Below are 18,095 nucleotides of genomic sequence, written 5' to 3' on the forward strand. Positions count from 1 at the left end.
CCAATATGGTAAACATCTCAGGCTTTATGGGTCACATCTGGTCTCTGTCCTGTATTTTTCCTCTTTAAAACGTTGGCTCACAGGCTGCACTAAAATAGGCCTTGGTCCCAATTTGGTTCCAGGCAATAATTTGCTAACTCCTGATATACAAATTATGAATAGGACACAATTAGTTGAATGAATTAGCTTAGATCAATAGGAAAACATATGGATTCTAAAACTAATGCATTTTAATATCCCACCATAGGTGATAAATCATTTTCATAAAATGATCAACCCCGTGTTTAGAGACAAGCACACCTTTGCCGATGAATGCGAGGGCAGAACGGCTGCGCTCAAAGAAGTAGAGTGCCCTAAGTGGGAGGGCCCACAACTCCATAAACCAACTTCACTGCTTAGCACTTTGTGCCTCTTAAGAAACTGAAGGTACCTGGCCTGAGATGGTGCTTACTTAGACAGTTGTCTTAACTCCCCTCTAAGTATAAGTGAGCTCTAAAACAGGGTAGGGTGTCTTAATCCATAGATTAGGTTGATGCTCAATATTTACTGAATGACTAAGAAGAGTATGAACCTGAAACAAAAAAGGCAGGACATACCCAAATTGAAGGAATAGCACACTCTTTCAATAAACCAGGGTAAGTTACCAGCAAAAATATACTATATAAACCTGAAAAACAAACAAACTATATATATACAGACAGAAGACACAAATGCTCAATAACTCTTGACTAACAAGATTTTAAGTGGATACTGGTCCCAATCTTAATACATTTTATTCCCTCTTTCCACCCATATTAAAAAGTCTTTTAAACAAACCAATGTCAAGTGAAAGACAACAGTTTGCAGGAAACCAAGAGATCTACAAGAGTTTCATTAACAATACTATACACTTCAGATGGAAAAATTAGTAGGACAGCAGACATAATTACATGTACTTGAGTTCCTACAAATTCTAAGGCTCTAAAGATTTTAATTTCTATAGATTCTAATTCAGCATCACTCTGAAGTACTTACAGGAGTAAATAAGAGCTGGAAAGAGAGTTTCATTTCTCTCCTGAGCTGTTTCGACCAGCATACGAAGTGGACCTTTTGGACACAACACAGCCACTAAATCTAGATAAAGAAAACAGAGAAGTCATCCAGTAAAACACAGTGGGCTACACATGTACACGGCAGTGGAGGGTGGAGGAGAAATTCACCAAGGAAAAAGGTTGGATGCCTTTTCTTGGACACAAAGAGGTGGAGTATGTAACAAGAGACAAGTAAGTTCCTGTGGGGGTGGGGTGGGGCGGGGTGGAGGTGGGGTGGAGCTGGGGTGGCTAAAACACAGCATCATTTCCGTTTACTACTTATTCTCCAGCGTGTTAGCTCTAAATTCTAGATCTAAGTCTCATCAGTGTGAAGCAAAGAGGCACACATCGGGAATGACAGACAGAACTATTCGACAGCAGTGGTCAAAATGAAACAAAAAGAAATGGGAACAAGCCATTTTCCAAATAAAATACCCGTATGAGCTGCAAAAAGAAACTTCACTGCAAGGAAGTTCATAACGTGCGATTGATGGACCATTTCAAATGACAAAGAACACAGTACAAGAGAAAAGCCCCCACCTTTGAAAACAATGTAATGTTTTGTTAAACTCTTTAAAAGGTATGTCTTCCAGAAACACTTGAAGTGAGAACAGTAAATTGTACGAAACTAGCCAACTAGTATCTCTTTTCATGAAACATTTTAGTATTTCTCTAATTCTCCTGTTAAACAAAAGTACTTCACAAATAGTCAGATTTTAGAACACATTATCTCCATTCTGCTTCCACTGATTTAGCTTCCCAACGGCCTCTGGGTAAATGTTGCCCAGCAGGTCACAAACACTTGGTAACAGAAGCAATTTCTCACAGCTAATATGGCTTATTTGGTAAGCCAATCTATGAATTGGCTAAAAGGTGACCCCCAGGAGTAGCTTCGGTCCCTACTTCAGTGGGAATCCTACGGGTAATATCTTGGGGATTCCTCTGGTCTCTATCAATCCAGTAAGTCAGGCTCTTTTTAAGGAATCTGAATTTCACTCGACATTTTTCTCCCATTCCATCTGGGGCATTCTATTGTGTCCCTGTTCAGCACAGTTAACAGTGGTAGCCAGGGACCACCTAGCTCTGGTCTCAGGCTCAAAAGGCCAGGGTTCATTCCTTTCTTCTCTCAAACTTTGACTTCTTTCATTTTCTTTTGCTCCAGATGAGTAGAGACCAATATTTGTATCTTAGATGGCTGCCTGAAACTCTTTTTAGAAAAATTAAAATAAATTGTTTTGAGAATTTTAGGACCTACCTTCATTAACAAAATATCTTGAGGTCTTATAAAATGGAGTTGAAAACCACTATTCTAATGATTGGATATAAAAATTGCTTATTTTAAAGGAACTCAAGGCTCTGTAAGGATAAACACTTGACTTATGGGTAGACGAAATAATAGGATTGATGGTAGAGGTAGTGCAGTTGAAAGAATACTGGATTTAGGGTTAAGATTCTCGATCAAATAGAAGCTTGTTTGTGCAAATCACTTACTTCTATAAGCTTGGATTTGGTAGCAATCAAGTAAGAATAACTGCTGTTTACTCCACAAGATTACATTTACAAAGTACCAGATCACAGCTAATGATAAAATAGCTCCAAAGGTTTACATGTATTATTGAATCCTCACAAAAACCGAGACTCAGAAGGTTGTAGTAACTTATTAGCAGACATGTAGCCAATATATGATAGAAGAATCTATCTCCAGAAATGGCATTTTTAATCACAGCTATACAAAATAGATGGATATTTTGCAATGTCTATCTTGTATAGCTGTGATTAAGATAGAATGAGTGTGTGAGTGAGAGAGAGGCATGAAAGTGAGTGTTAGCCTTGGATTTTACCATATACTGAAATCACAGCCAAGATGAGCCATGCCGTCCACTCAGGGAGGTACTTGATAAAGACCAGGGCCATGAGGGCGCTGATCATGATGAGATAGGCCTGCTGGAGTCGAAGTGGACCTTTCCAGTGTATGGCGATCATGCCCACAACACCAAAATTCCAGATCAGGAGGGCAACCGTAATGTAGTCCACGGCAACATTGTATGTTTTAAACACTTCCCTGGGAACATTACACGAAGATTTAAAAAATTAGTGCAAAATAATATTGACCAAAACAATACTTAGAACTATGGCTCCCAAACAGTACTTATAACTCATGTTCGATCTTATCATATCCAGTATTGACCATTCTCCATAAACAAGTGCTGTTGTCCATCTAACAAGCTAACTCACCCACAGCTCCAAGGGAGAGAGGCCTGGCAATTTGCTCCTATAAAAATGGCAACCAGAAAACCGGTTGGGGGAAGTTCTACTCTATCAATCACATGCGATCCAGGAGTGGAATCTACTTGGTGGCACTACCTCCCCCCCCCAACCAAACCCCCCACCACCACCAAACACCCCCCCACCAGCTTTTCTGTTTTAACAATGTTCATGGAGAACTTTCCCTCTCAGTTTATCAGAGATACTTCAATTGTTTAAATGAACTTGTTTTATTTTGAATACACATGTAGCTTGATTCTGTTCTTTTGTTAATACAAATAATGCACCAATGATTATCATTGTATGTTAATGAGTTATAAAAATATGCACTTATAATGTGAACGGATATGCCAAATTACTCTCTTTAAAGTTTTGTACCAAATGTGTGAGCATTTCCGACTATTTGCAATATTCTCAAACCATTGTTATAACCTGATGCATGGCTAAATTAGCATTTACCATACGAGGATTGAAATGAACTAGTTGAGTTCTTTCAATGTTATTGCTTATAAGCAAGGATTATAATATTAATTTCTCCAAGTATGAATTCTTATTTGGAAACAATCATAACTTCAGAATAATGAATCATGGGCCATACTTTAAGTGACCGCTGTATAGTAGAGTAGTTACTCTCTAAAAACAGATCGTATCGTTCACTACTTACCCCAAATAAATAAATGAGAAAAAGAATAGCAACAGTAGAGATGAAATAATTAGCCAGCCATGGATAACCTAGGGGGGAGGGAGAAAAAATGAGTATCAATATAATTAAGACTCCATAAACCTTAAAAAGTTATTTTTTTAACTTCAAAAATCGTGTTTGATTGTTATACTTTTAAAATCACAGAATCAAAAAAAGTGGCTTTAGCCTCAAGAGCACACCTATATGAAACTCTAGTGTTGAGTTATTCATAATACAAAACAGAAACCTCAAGAGGTTTCATGATCAGACTCTGTTACACTCCATGTGCCTGTTTTGATTACCCAGCCTCTTCTAAATCAGTGAGTGCTCATTTCTTTGAAAGAAAGGATTTCTTAAACTTTCTCACTACTTCTCTTAAAAACAGTTCAATATACATACGAGCTTAAAGTTACTTCACAAGAATAGCTGAATTGATCTTTATCTAATCAACTGGTCAAATATAATTTAACATGTAACTTTTATTACTAGTGAGATAGTACACACACATTTATTTTTCTGTCTATGGATATGTTTATTGGTCACCTGTATTTTCTACTGAACTTCTCAACGTAAACCTTTTGACCATTTTCCTAAGAGGATGTTTATAGTTTTCTTAATGATTTGTAAGTAGTCTTTAAATTATGAAATATTATCTCCTTGCCCGTAACAACGGCTGCAAACATCTTCCCTGTGGGTTGTCGCTGTGTGCCACTGAGGTGGTTCTGATCCACAATGACCACCCCTGCCCGGTCCTGGCCATCCTCCCAGTCACCGCTGTGCGTGAGTCTGGGCTTGCCGCCACCAGGCCCCAGACTCTCGTTGAAAGCCTTCCTCTTTGTCACTGCTCTTCTCCTTTCCCAGGGACCGGCCTTCCCTGACAAGGTGTCTAAAGTATGTAAGGTGACGTCTCCCAGTCTTTGCCTCTGGCCGTAGTTCTTCCAAGGTGGATGTTTGTCTTTTTGGCAGTCCATGGTACTTTCAATATTCTTTCCAGCACCGCAATTCAAACTCATTGATTCTTCTTTGGTCATCCTTGTTCAATGTCCAACTTTCCCATGCATATGAAGCAATTGAAAGCAGCATGACGTGGGTCAGGCGAACCCTTGCTTTTGAACACTCTACAGAGGTCTTGGGCAGCAGATTTACCCAATGCAACCTATTCAGATTGGTCATTTAGCATATGATTTTCTGAATTATTGCATGAATTCAAAGTCTCTTCTGATGTTAACCTCCCTGGCAGTCTAATTATGTCAGTAAATTTGTACCCAAATGGAAAAATTTCATAATCAGGGAAAATCTGTATTCTGAAATGACGGTGCCAAAAAATGGAGTTGCAATTTATTGGTGGTCCACTCCCTGAAGTATTATTAGGCCCAGACATTTCTAAATGTCATCTTTGGTCACTGGTTCCCACTTTATGCTTCTTGAAAACTTATGAAGCAGAGTAGCAGATTGTTGCTCTTTGTACCGGTTTGTCTCCCTAACAATTTTTTCAATGAGCTTATCGGTGAGAAATAATTGTAGGTACGCCAAAGGGTTGTTGTGGTCAACGTCTGCTTTCATACCAGGTGCTCCAGTAAACGGGAATCTTGGGGGAGCTGCCTGATCCGTACCACACACAATAGAGCACCAAGTCCGCACATCGCTGAGCTCAGGTGCGAATCCTCACTGTCGTCACTGATCTGATCAGTGTCAGTGTCGGATGATAAATTTCCCCGTGAACCGCTGTCTCTCAATTCTGCGAGTAATTCTAAGTCACTGTCACTGTCATTTATCTAGTCTAAAACTCCTTTTGTGCTAAAGTGACACTTTTTTGATGCCATGAACAAAAAATTTCCAGGCAAAAAATTTTTCCAAATGACAGTAAAAGAGCAGGCAGGGCACTGGAGACTGATCTAGGGACAAATCTGAGGTGATTTGCTTTGATACAATGTAATCCTCACAGGTTACACTGTATCCCTGTTTGTGTGTGCGGATGTCTCTTTTAGACGTGCAGTTTTGAATTTCCCGCCCTGTTCCACCCGCCCCCGCTGCAGAGACACTGCATGCAGAGAAGGGAACTTCTCTGGAAGGATCCACTCGCACATACCATTTATTATGTAGCTAGAAGTGTAAATTCTTGGCTACATGATTTCTGGCCTGGGTAGTTCGGCGTGTAGAGATGTTCGCTACAGGCCTTGAAGTGGCAGCCCTTTATTTCCAGAGACTTTAACATAGGAGCTTCACAAGGGGAGAAAGTCCTGCTTTCTATTTACAAACAGGAAGGATGTTATTTACTTAACCTCCCTGGCAGTAATCATGAGTGTGGTTCGGGGTAAATGTTAACTGTCAGAAGTGGTAACCCCGAGCCACACTCAGGATTACACTGCAGAGAAGTCCCTTAACTGCTCCCCGGTCCAGCGGTGTCCTCCGCTGTGATCGCAGAGCGATCTGACCGTCCTGTCCTTTCCTTTCGTTCCAGAGAAGTGCCCGCAACCTAGGCACCATGTAGCCAGCGCTCCCAGGGGCGCCTTCACCCTGAGACACCTTGCACCTCTTCAGCTCAAAGCCTTTAAGAAACCAGATGCTATATCTTTTAATAGTCTGGCACCATCTGCTTTCTTCACCACATTTGTTTATGCACTCATTTTGTCATGTGGGGGTGGGGTGGGATGAGCTTCACAAAATGCCAGTTTGTTAGAACAGAGTGTTCTTGTATTGAGGGAGGGCATGAGCTGAGGTCCAAGGTCCATCCACAACATCAGTGTATTGCCTTATAAATATATGTGCATAAGCCCCCAAAAGTGGTATGTCATAATTCACTATTTTTTCCCTTCTTAGGTCATTCAACTTCTTCTGTTTTGTGTAGACATTGTACAACCAGCCACCGACACAGCAAATCCTCAATGCCTCTTTCCAAACAGGTCCCAACAAGTTTCTGAACTTCTGACTCAAGAGCTCCTTTAATTTTCTATTAAGAGTCAAAATAAACAACTCGTTCTGTCAAGACTGGCTGTGCTTGCTAAGAACTGAACATTAAAACAAAACAAACCCCCTCAATCCATATGGACTCTGGCTAGAAGTGACTTTTCGCATAGCTGAAGCAGCACACAGCGACAGAAATACATCACGTTCAGTTCCAAGCAAGAGGGAGCAGCACACTCCACTCTGTCTCTCCCTCCCACGGACAGACCTGGAGTGAGGACACTGAGCGGTGAGGTCAGGGAAAGGCAGGGTGGCGGTCCCACCACACCTGCCGTGAGTTTACCACGTTTTTTTCTCTCCTTCCAACCCTGCCCTCAAAACAATACGAAGCCCAGAGTAAACATTAGTGAGACAATGAGAGCTCTAAACGCTCTCTAGAGCTGATGCTCACAGAGACAACAGAAAGCCCGTGGTTCCGCTTCCCCCTTGCTCTCCGTCCTTTGCCCACCAGGCAGGAGCTGTAAGTGGAGCCAGTAGACATGGCTGCTGTATTTCTCTCCATATCCTCCGGCCACTTGGTTCCTCCTGTTTCACTTCAGCATCTATAAAGCTGGGAACCAGCAGGGCCTACCTCAGAAAGCTCGTGTGACAGTTATATGAAACAAGGCCTATAAAGTGCTTCCAACAGTTCTTGGTGCAATGTAAATACTAAAAACATGTCAGCAATTACTATCAAAGTTCAGATTATCAACAAAGAAATGGGAAAGCGCTGATGCAAGGTGTATATACATTTAAAACATAGCTCTGAAGTAAAAAAAGAGATGGCACAGCAGGTGGGTCACGTAATGGCTTTGTTGAGAGAAGGGAGAAAGGCATTTTCTGAAGACCTACTATGTGTCAAGCACTGGAACCTTACATTATTTCATTTAACCCTCATAATAAAGTTATAATACACTTAGCTGTTGTCTGGGGCCTTAAAGGCTTGAAGGTAAACAAGCGGCCATCTAGCTGAGAAGCAACAAAGCCCACACGGAGGAGGCACACCAGCCTGTGTGATCACAAGGTGTCGAAGGGATCAGGTATCAGGCATCAAAGAACAAAAAAAAATCATACCATTGTGAATGAGTGGGAAGTGCGGAGGGGAGACCCAAAGCCCATCTGTAGGCAACTGGAAATCCCCTTACAGAAGAGTCACAGGGAGATGAGCCAGTCAGAGTGCAGTGTAGCAACAATTAAACCTATAACTTTCCTCTAGTTCTTAAATGCTTCCTCCCTCCCACTACCATGATCTCAATTCTACCTTACAAATCCCGATAGACCAGAGGATGTACACTGGTATAGATAGGAACTGAAAACACAGGGAATCCAGAACAGATGATCCCTTCAGGACCAGTGGTAAGAGTGGAGATACGTGAAGGGTGCAGTTAAGGTGGGGGTAGAAAGGGGTAACAGATTACAAGGATCTATATATAACCTCCTCCCTGGGGGACAGACAACAGAAAAGTGGGTGAAGGGAGACAGACAGTATAACATATGACAAAATAATAATAATTTATAAATTATCACGGGATCATGAGGGAGGGGGAACAGGGAGGAAGGGGGAAAATGAGGAGCTGATACCAAGGGCTCAAGTAGAAAGCAAAGTTTTGAGAATGATGATGGCAACAAATGTATAAATGTGCTTGACACGATGGATGTACGTATGGATTGTGATGAGTTGAACGAGCCCCAAATAAAATGATTTTTTAAAATAAATTAATCAAAAAAATAAACTTAGCTATTATTATCCCATTAATGTGCAAAGAGAAATGTCTTCACTAAGGTCACAGCTAGAAAGCATTCAATTCAGGAAGTAAATCTAGATCTTTCTGGCTCTAAAGTTTGTCCTCCACATGTCAGTCACTGGCTGACTGGGAAAACCCACACACGTTTACAATCAGGAAAAAGGAGCTCGGCCTGAGATCATGCTTTCTTTTATGGGAGCATAAGGAAATGAGATGGTTTCCCAAGGTCACTGGAAACAGGACTCAGTAGCAATCCCAAATCCAGAGTTCCATATGTCCAAGTACGCAAGCATTTAGGAGAGAATTCTAGATTACAGAAAGGACAGTAGAAGTCCACCCTCCACAAAACAGACTCTAAAAAGAACAGCGCAGAGTAGAATTTTCCCACTGTCTCGGCGTAGCACACTGTGGCAGTGAGCCGTGGTTGTGGAAGCGAGGGCACCGTGTGTCAGGGACCAGCAGGGTCATCCAGGTGCAACAGGTTTCAGAGGAACTTCCAGACAAAGAAGGAATATGCTGCCCACTGCTGAGGGATTAGCCACTGAAGACACGATGAGGAACAGGAAGACCATCAAAGAACTGACCCCTGGCTGCAACAATGGGTTCTAACATAACCATGAGGAGGACGGCACGGGGCTGAGTAGTGTTTCCTTGTGTGTTGTGTACGGTGTTTGGGTTGGAGCTAACTCAACATCACCCAGCAACAATGGTGTATAATTTAGGTAAGTCACAAATGGAGAAATGGGATTGGCAGGTAAAAACTTCTATGCAGACAAAATAGACACGAGTAGGGAAAAAGAAATAAGGCATACACACATTTAAATGAAGGCAGTGCAGGAGTTTAGGCCACTTGCACTGGGACTTCCTGAGTGTTAGTGACTAGCCTTTGGTCTTAATGTCCTCCACATGCTGATGAGTTAGTTTCCAGATGATCTAACTTAGATGAACGCCTCCACCCAATCAAAGGTTCAACAAACAGCAAGGCTAAACTCCATATGATTAGAGCCAACACTAAAAGGTATTCAATCTTTTTAATATCACCTAAATGTAAATTAAGACATTTTGTTTTGCCTATAAAAGTAAGCACAATACTGGTGAAGATGGGGGCCAGAGCAAAACAGAGCTTCTCATTCACTATTGGTGACAAGTACAAATTGAGACAGACTTTTTGGAAAAGGAATTCCACAGGCCAAGAGCAGAAAACACATCAATACTGTGCTCCAGAAATTCTATGTCTGGGCTTTTACCCTCAGAAATGATGTGAAAAAATTAAACGCTCTATGCATAAAGCCATTCCTTGTTTTCATAATAGTAAAACACTGGAAACTACTTCAGTGTTCAACATTAGTAGAGGTAGATTACAATGTGCCCATTGATTCCAATGTTATATAGCTGCTAGAAGTATTTGCTAAGAACTTAAAACATGGAAAACTGCTTCTGTCCAAATAAATGTTAACAAAGGACATGCAGTGATTAGACATTTTATTTTAACTGTTTTTAAAAACACCAAAATAATACAAGAAAATAGAACAACCAAAAAAGAAAATAGAACAGATCCTTGCATTTAGAAAGTTAACATATATAACTTCTATTCTTTGAGAATTACCTTAAAGGTCCATGCCTTATAATCACTTATAATTTTTTCTGGGTGGAAATAAATATGTGCCTTGTCGCTGAAAGACTGAGATTCAGGCATGAGTCACGTAAGCTAGAGAAAGACCTAAAGGAGAAGTTGGGTCTGTGTCTTCCTTAGACAACCTCTTCTGTCTCCATTCTCCAAGAAATGGCTGCTGCGGTTGAAGGAGAGATGGCACAGAGTCGATGGCTCACAGTTTAGGAATGGCCACATGGCCAGGCACCAATCATTTCAACACCAGCATCTGAGGGTGGATTTATTGTTCTGTATGCAAATATGAAAATCTGAATTTTTCTAGGTATATCACACTTTATGGGGACGGCTATTTCTGTTCTCTTTTTTTGACAGCTATTTCTTATGCGGGGAATAAGAGGAATCCTCTCTGGCATGTCATTAAGTCCATTCTAAGTCAAAATGTTAAAATCACATTAGATTGGAATAATAACAGTCTTGTTTTTCATTGATGCCTTTTGATAGTTTTCAAACCATCTCACAAAGGTGGGAAAACTAAATTTCAAGTTACCTCTCGACTATAAGACCTTTTTCTTAACTACAACAAATAGGTTACCTGTGATAGGAAAAGTCATAAAGTCACCAGGGTGAAATCAAAGCTCTGTGTGTCTGTCTCACTTTACACCAAAACCAAACACACTGCCACCTAATTGTTTCCAACTCATAGTAACCCAATATAGGGTTTCCAAGATTGTAAATCTCTCCAGGAGCAAATAACCTCATCTTTTCTCCTCATGAGCGAGTTTGGACAACCACCCTGGCAGTAAGCAGCCCAACGCCTATTCCACAGCGCCACCAGGACTCCATGCTCACCTTGTAGCACCGGTACTTGTACAGAACCACCAAGATGATAGTCATGACAACAATGACGCTGATCATGATGGCAGCATTCAGAATCGAGTGCAGGGCTCTTTGGCCCACGGTCTCCGTGTCTTCTGTGAATGGTGTATATATTCTACAACACACGAAAGACAAAAGTCCAGGTGAGTGTTAATATATCCCCTGCCCACACCAGAATTATGCCTTTTCTTGAACCAACCAGTACTTTGTAAGACACTTAAGAATTTATAACTACTGAAAAATAGCGATACTCAGTAAAAGGAAATAATATCCAAGAGACTGAGAAGTGGTCTCACATGTAAGCCAGACACTGGCTCCATCTAGTGGGTGGTCTTGTACTGAAATAACTAGACCTCATCAAATATTCTTTCTCCATAGCTCTCCAGGGAGTTGGGGAGGAGCCAGACTGCGCCCTATACACTAGCCAGGCTATTGGTGCTTGTCAGCGAAAGGTAACACGGCTCACAGTGACTGCCTTTCACGTGCAGGGTGACTGCACTGGAACTGACTAGTGGTAACGCCACGTCTTTTTCCCCCTCATGTCTCATTCATATAAAAACATTTCTACTCCAAGTGCCAACGTTCTCAGCTAAGACTTCACTTTCCCCCCACCGCCTTAAAAACAAAAATGGTTTTAGGTGAAGGTTTACACTACAAATTAGGTTCTAACTGAATAAATTATTTTAAATTGCTCCATGATGGTGGGTGTATTTTTCACAACATGCCTTCTTGTTTCCATTCTGTTTACTCTGTTTCCGTTTTCTCTAGCTTCCCTGTCCCTCCTTGCCATTTCATCTTTGCTTTTGGGTACATAGGATGCCTGGTGGCACAGTGGGTTAAGCAGGGGGTTGCTGACCAGAGGGCTGGAAGTTCAAATCCAGAAATGAGGCAGTAAGGTCTGGTACCGATGGCCAGCCTCAGACACCCGAGTGAGTTCCACAGTCCTCCAGGGTTGTGCGCTGGCGGTGGCTATTGGGTTTATGTTACACTGTCTGGTCTCAGAGTTGGCTGCTTAAGGGAGCACATTTCTCACAAGTGATATTGTGGATGTGACTAGCCAATCAATTATTTGGCTAACAAGTGATGTCTGGGAGTAGCTGCAGGTCCGGGTTCAGAGGGTACCAGCAATTCCTCTAGTTCATCAGTCCAGTAAGTCTAGTCCTTTATAGAATTTGAATTTTATTCTACAGTTTTCTCCTATAATCTCAGGGTATAGGAGCATCTATTCTGTCTTTGGTCAAACATGACAGTACTAGTAGCAAGGCACTATGTAGTTTCCTGTTCTCAAGTTAGAAGCGGCTGTGTTCCTGTGGATTAGTAGTCCTATGGACTAGTTTTTAATTTGTGTCTTTGGTTTTCTCCATTCTCTTTTACTCCAGGTGAGTAGAGGCCAACAGGTGTAGCTCAGATAGCTGCTCACAAACTTTTAGGACTCCAGATGCTACTCAACAAACTAGGATGTACACTGTGGTTGTTACATACCGTATATACTCAAGTATAAGCAGACCCAAATATCAGCCGAGGCACCTAATTTTACCACAAAAAATGCATTAAAAATGTGCTGAAAAACTCGGCTTATACACGAGTGTATATGGTACTCTGTTGTCAATTTGAGACATGAGACTGAAGTGGTGCAATTTAGCCTGTCAATCAGGTCGCAGCTTGATGACCCTATTTGGAGGCACTAAGGAGATAAATAGCTCACTGAAGCCAAACCACAGACTCACTCCCCGTAAGACATTCCTGTTGAGAAGACACATGGAGCTATGCTAGAGTCACGGAGCGGAAGAAGCCACATGGAGACCCCTGCCAGCACTGAGATGCTTCCAATGCCACTGGATCCACAAGACTTCCCCCACTCATTGGCCTTTGATCTTCCTGCACTCAGCATCATTGCATGTGTTGCATGAGTCTGAAGAGGAATTTATGACTGGTATCAGACATATATGCTAATATCGGATTTATGGACTTGATCTGGACTAAGCTGGGTTGTTTTCTCAATATTCAATGGCTCTTGTATATAAAACTCTCTCTTATACACGAGTCTTCTTGGATTTGTTTCTCTAGTCAACCCAGACTAACATATACATTAATTATCTTTGTTAATTATGTTATGTCAATTGACTGAGTTGTTCCAGGAGACAATGGTGCCAAGACAAATACTTCATTTTTGACTCCCTTATAATTAGGTAGGGTCATTAAACTAAGTACAGGGTAATGAAATATAAGATGATGTGTTGTAAGGAACTTCTAGTAAAGGAGTGAACCGCTGAGATGTATGTCCCTTGTCCACTCCTCAAAATCTTCCCTTCTGTTTGGAATAAAAGCCATACCTGACCCTGAAGTAACCTACAGGACAGAAGCCAAAGGAACCAGTCTGGACTACCTATCCCTGCACTTCTCTGTACAAGAGATAGAAAATATGTCTTTCATTTAAATCAGTTATTTAAATTTTCTGTACAGGGTCAAACAAATTTTTTTAATAAAAGGAAAAATAGTATTTTAAGTTTTGTGAGCCATACAATCTCTGTTGTAACTGTTCAACTGTTACTATACTGTGACAAGAGTCACAGGTGGGGTACATGGATGAGTATGACTATATGCCAATAAAGTTTTTTTTTACAAAAACAGGTGGTAGGCTGAATTTGGCCTGCTACGGCTTGTCTACCTCATTCTGTAATGCACACCCAGATCCAACCCTGGCCTAGAGAGAGTATTCCCTTTGGGTCCATGTCTCCAATCCAAGTCCTTTCCTCATTGCCTGGGCCGTTCTCGCCAAAGGGTAAAAACCTGGTTTTCAGAACACCACATAGGTTTTCAGACTTACCGATTTTGAACTCTAAAATTCACTTAAGACTCTTCATTGAGGCCCATGGTAGTTATAGACAGAATACACTGACATCTGATTCAGAGCCAGGAAAGCTACATAATAGCTCTCAAAGAGACCAGAGTGCCAACTAGTATTTATGATTTTTTTCCATTGAACAACTTTGATCCAGCATTGACGATATGCCTGGCCCTGACAGAACAGTAGAAGAAGGAAACTCACTGCCAATGAATAGATTCTGACTCACAGCAGCCCTAGAGCACAGAGGCAAACTGCTCCTTTGGGCTTCTGAGCATTTACATCTTTATGATCTTCTCCCTTGGAGCCGCTGCCGAATTCAAACTGCTGGCCTGGAAGGTGCAGCTCAGTGTGTACCCTACTATGCCACTGGGGCCCTTGTTTACTAAGAAAGCAGCAGGCATTCAATGAAGTCAGTAAATATGTGTCTGCAGATGGTGAGAAGTGAAAAAGAACCCATTGCTATGAGAAAGAGTACCAGATAATAATATCCACTGCTCTGACTAGGACCACAAAATGCCCTGAAGAGAATGGAAGAAAAACGTGGAACAAAATTCAAAATCATAAAAAAGATCAGACTTACTGGTCTATTGACAACTGGTAGATTTCTAAAATTGTGACCCTCAGACATCCTTCAAACCTGGAACTGAACCTGCCCCTGGGGACTACCTTCAGTCAAGCAATCACTGGTAAGGAACTGACTCCTTAGAATATCAACCATCTAACATTAAAAGGATCTCTCTTACACAAACCGAAAGCACAGATCGCAGGAAGGGCAGGAAAGGAGGAGAAATGGACACTGGGAACCGGGAGGAAGCAGGAAGAGAGAGGTTACAATGAGAGCTGCAACTAGTGTTACAAAACAAAAAACGTACAAACACTGAATGAAAAACTTAATTTGCTGTGTAAACTTTCACTGGAACGTGATTTTTTTTTTTTAAAGAAAGAACAGCAGGAAGGACTAATTCAGTTAGAAGGCTCGTGGACATTGTCTTTAAGGACCTAACATTCAAACCAAAATGGGGTTAAGAATAAATCCAGTAAGATTACAAAAAGGAAGAATAGTCTAGGCAGAACAATGGTCCTAATCCGGTCTATCTAGTGCGACCCTTGAGAAAAGCAACTGTGCAGCCTTCACGTGGCTCTCGTGCCAAGGCCGCCCGGGAGAAGAGGACACGCTGTGAAGGAAGAAGCAAACAAAGCACTCATACGTACAGTTGCCCATCGTTCCGGGTATAGAAGCTGACGGACTTGATGGTCGCCACGACCACCACCATGCACAGCGTCACTGGGACAAAGAGCATGATCACATGCTTGGCACCGTATTTCAACGTCAGCTCCTCATCTTCTTCTTCGTCTTGTTCCACCACCTGCCGCGTGTTACCCTGTGGCTGTCCATTGGACAATGGCTCGGGGTCGCCACGCCGCCACCTCTCATTGTGCTCATGGCGCTGCCGTTCGCGACTGTCGTTCTAAAAACACAAGACATTTCTTCCTTAAGTCAGATTCTCCAAAGAACCAGGTACTTCACCAGAATCACAAAATGTAGGAAATAGGCTTGGGGTTGACAAGAGGTCCACCACCTGCATTCTAAACACTGGAGCTAAGAAAGAACTAATGAATAAGAAGTATACAGACACCCATGACCTCCCTTTTACCTGGGTCGTGGTTGACCTTAGACCTGGATGCGATCTGTGTGGTCAGCAGTTCGAAACCACCAACAGCTCCTCAGGAGAAAGACTGGCCTTACACAGACTCACTGCGTCAGCACTAACTCAATGGCAATGAGTGGCTTCCCTCGTTTCCTCTTTCCCTTTCTTAACCTAATACGGAAGTACTGACTCCGACGGGCACACTGCCACTTTGTCCTTCCATTCACACAGTGCGTGTGTCCTGCTTGCGGTTTCATCCCCGTGAGCAAGAAACTGTCTTACGTTCATCATGAACAACACTGTATGCCCGCCATGATGGATAAGCATCGCTATTATTTCTGATAAATGCACGTGAATTTGTAATTCTCTCCCATAAAAGTTTTGTTTTTTAAAAAGTCCCTGCACAGAAAGCATGCCGTCAGCACTTCTGGCAGCCTATCCCCTGACCCCGCCCATGCTGGTCGTGCCCAGAACAGAGTAAGGAAGCAACAAATACAAAAGGGTATCCCTGTACCCCCCAAATTTACAGGTGTTTTTTCAAAGTATTTACATTTTTAACAAAACAATCTTATCACCTTCAAAGTATTCTCCACTACACTTATTACATTGACCAAATCTGTGATTCCATTCTTGGGAACACTGTTCCAACTCATCTGTTTGGACGGCTGACAGCACCTCCCTCATTTTGTTCTTCACCTCCTCTCCATCCTCCAATTACCACCCGTCCTTTCATGCCCTTCTTCATTTGTGGAAACACAAAAAAGTTGCAGGTAGAGACGTCAGGTGAGTAAGATGAGTGGGGAATGAGAGGCACACTCTTTTTGGCCAGAATCAGGGGAACTGAGATGGCTGTGTAAGCAGGTACATTGTCGTGGTGGCAAAACCAGTCTGTCTGCCACAAATCAGGCCTTTTTAGTCACACACTGTTATGCAATCTATTCAGAACCTCTAAATAGCAGTCTGACCTGGTGGAATGGACTCCAAATGCACTATCCCCCTCTCACATAAAAAACAAAAACTAACACAAAAAATAACAAATGAGCATCATCTTGTTACTTGATTTCACCTGATGAGCTTTCTTTCCTGATGAGGTAACGATGGTGTCTTCCACTGGCTTCACTGATGTTTGCGTTTGGATAGCACCATGTCTCCTCACCTGGGAAAAACTCTGGGTTGCTTCCGAGCTGTTCTCTCAAAGCACGGCAGGTTTCCACTTGCCGCTCTTTCTTGGTCGTCAGAACACGAGGCAAATTTCACACCCACACTTCTCATTCCCAATCTTCCATTAAAACTTGCTAAACCGATCTCTAAGATGGTCCAGATAACTTCCTCATCTCTTCAATGGCCTGTCTTCAGTCTGCACTCGAGAGCAAGTACACAAATTTCGTCAACATTTTCGTCTGTTCGGGAATTGACAGATGTCCAGAATGAGGTTTGTCATCGATCAACATTTCACCTTTTTTGAAATGAGAAAGCCGCTCAACACTTGTTTTTCCCATAGTGCTGTCCTTCTAAGCGGTGTTCACCATCATAACAGTTTCAGCAGCATTTTTCCTGAACAGGAAACAAAATTTCACAGCTGCACACTGTTATCTTAAATTGGCATCACAAAAAAAATGAGGTTTGAGCAAAAATACTTTCACGGAAAACTTGACGTGATCTGAGAATAGTCCCAGACGACACCACTGGATGCACTGACTCAGAGTGAGTTGCTCGAAGGCCACCTCGCTGGAAAATTGTACACAGGTCTACCCAGTGGAACTTCTCTGTGGGTCTTAATGGGTATCCCCTCGCACTTCATCAAATACTAAAGGAGGAAATGAGCACCTTTGTTGGGCTCTGCTTTCCGCAGACCCACAGTCCAGGCACTCATGTTCCTTTTATCTTTAGCCCAGCTTGAGCTTTGCCTCCCATTCAAAGTCAGCCTTTTTATTTTGGCATTGGCCTTCTGTGTTAGTGCAGGTGGACTAGAAAAACAAATTCAAAGACATGCACATGTGTATAAGAGAGTTTTATATCAAAGAGCAATTGTACATTAAGAAAACATCCCTAAGTCCGATATTAGCCCATATGTCCAGTATCAGTCTATATATTCCTCTTCAAACTCACACAACACATGCAATGGTGCTGAATGCAAGATCGTAGGCCAGTAAGTGGAAATTCTTGTGGGTCCAGTGGTGGTGGAAATTACAGTCCTCTCTGCTTGGACTGGCCCCTGAAGTCATGACTGAGTGTCTGCTCTCATGGAGGCATAGTCCATTACTCGTTGGGCTGCTAACTCCAGGGTCAGCAGTTCGAAACCACCACTTGTCCGCAAGAGAAAGATGGGGCTTTCTACTCCTGTGACCACTGACGGCCTCAGAGACTCACGAGGGCAGTTCTACACTGTCCTCTAGGACACTGGC

At 42.1% G+C, this 18,095-nt stretch overlaps 1 protein-coding gene across 2 annotated transcripts in view; it reads right to left on the bottom strand.

Annotated features, from left to right (window-relative positions):
• The window catches only part of PSEN1 (presenilin 1), a 64,580-nt gene that overhangs the window by 18,354 nt on the left and 28,131 nt on the right, over positions 1-18,095 (bottom strand). For both annotated transcript variants that reach the window (XM_075532136.1, XM_075532135.1), the window contains exons 4-8: positions 15,254-15,510; positions 11,167-11,308; positions 4,000-4,067; positions 2,912-3,132; positions 1,015-1,113 (exon numbers count right to left, since the gene is read on the bottom strand). In XM_075532136.1, the coding sequence (XP_075388251.1) occupies positions 1,015-1,113; positions 2,912-3,132; positions 4,000-4,067; positions 11,167-11,308; positions 15,254-15,510 (787 nt within the window). The remainder of the gene's footprint in view (positions 1-1,014; positions 1,114-2,911; positions 3,133-3,999; positions 4,068-11,166; positions 11,309-15,253; positions 15,511-18,095) is intronic.

This window comes from Tenrec ecaudatus, chromosome 14 (assembly GCF_050624435.1).
Source record: "Tenrec ecaudatus isolate mTenEca1 chromosome 14, mTenEca1.hap1, whole genome shotgun sequence".
Taxonomy (NCBI): domain Eukaryota; kingdom Metazoa; phylum Chordata; class Mammalia; order Afrosoricida; family Tenrecidae; genus Tenrec; species Tenrec ecaudatus.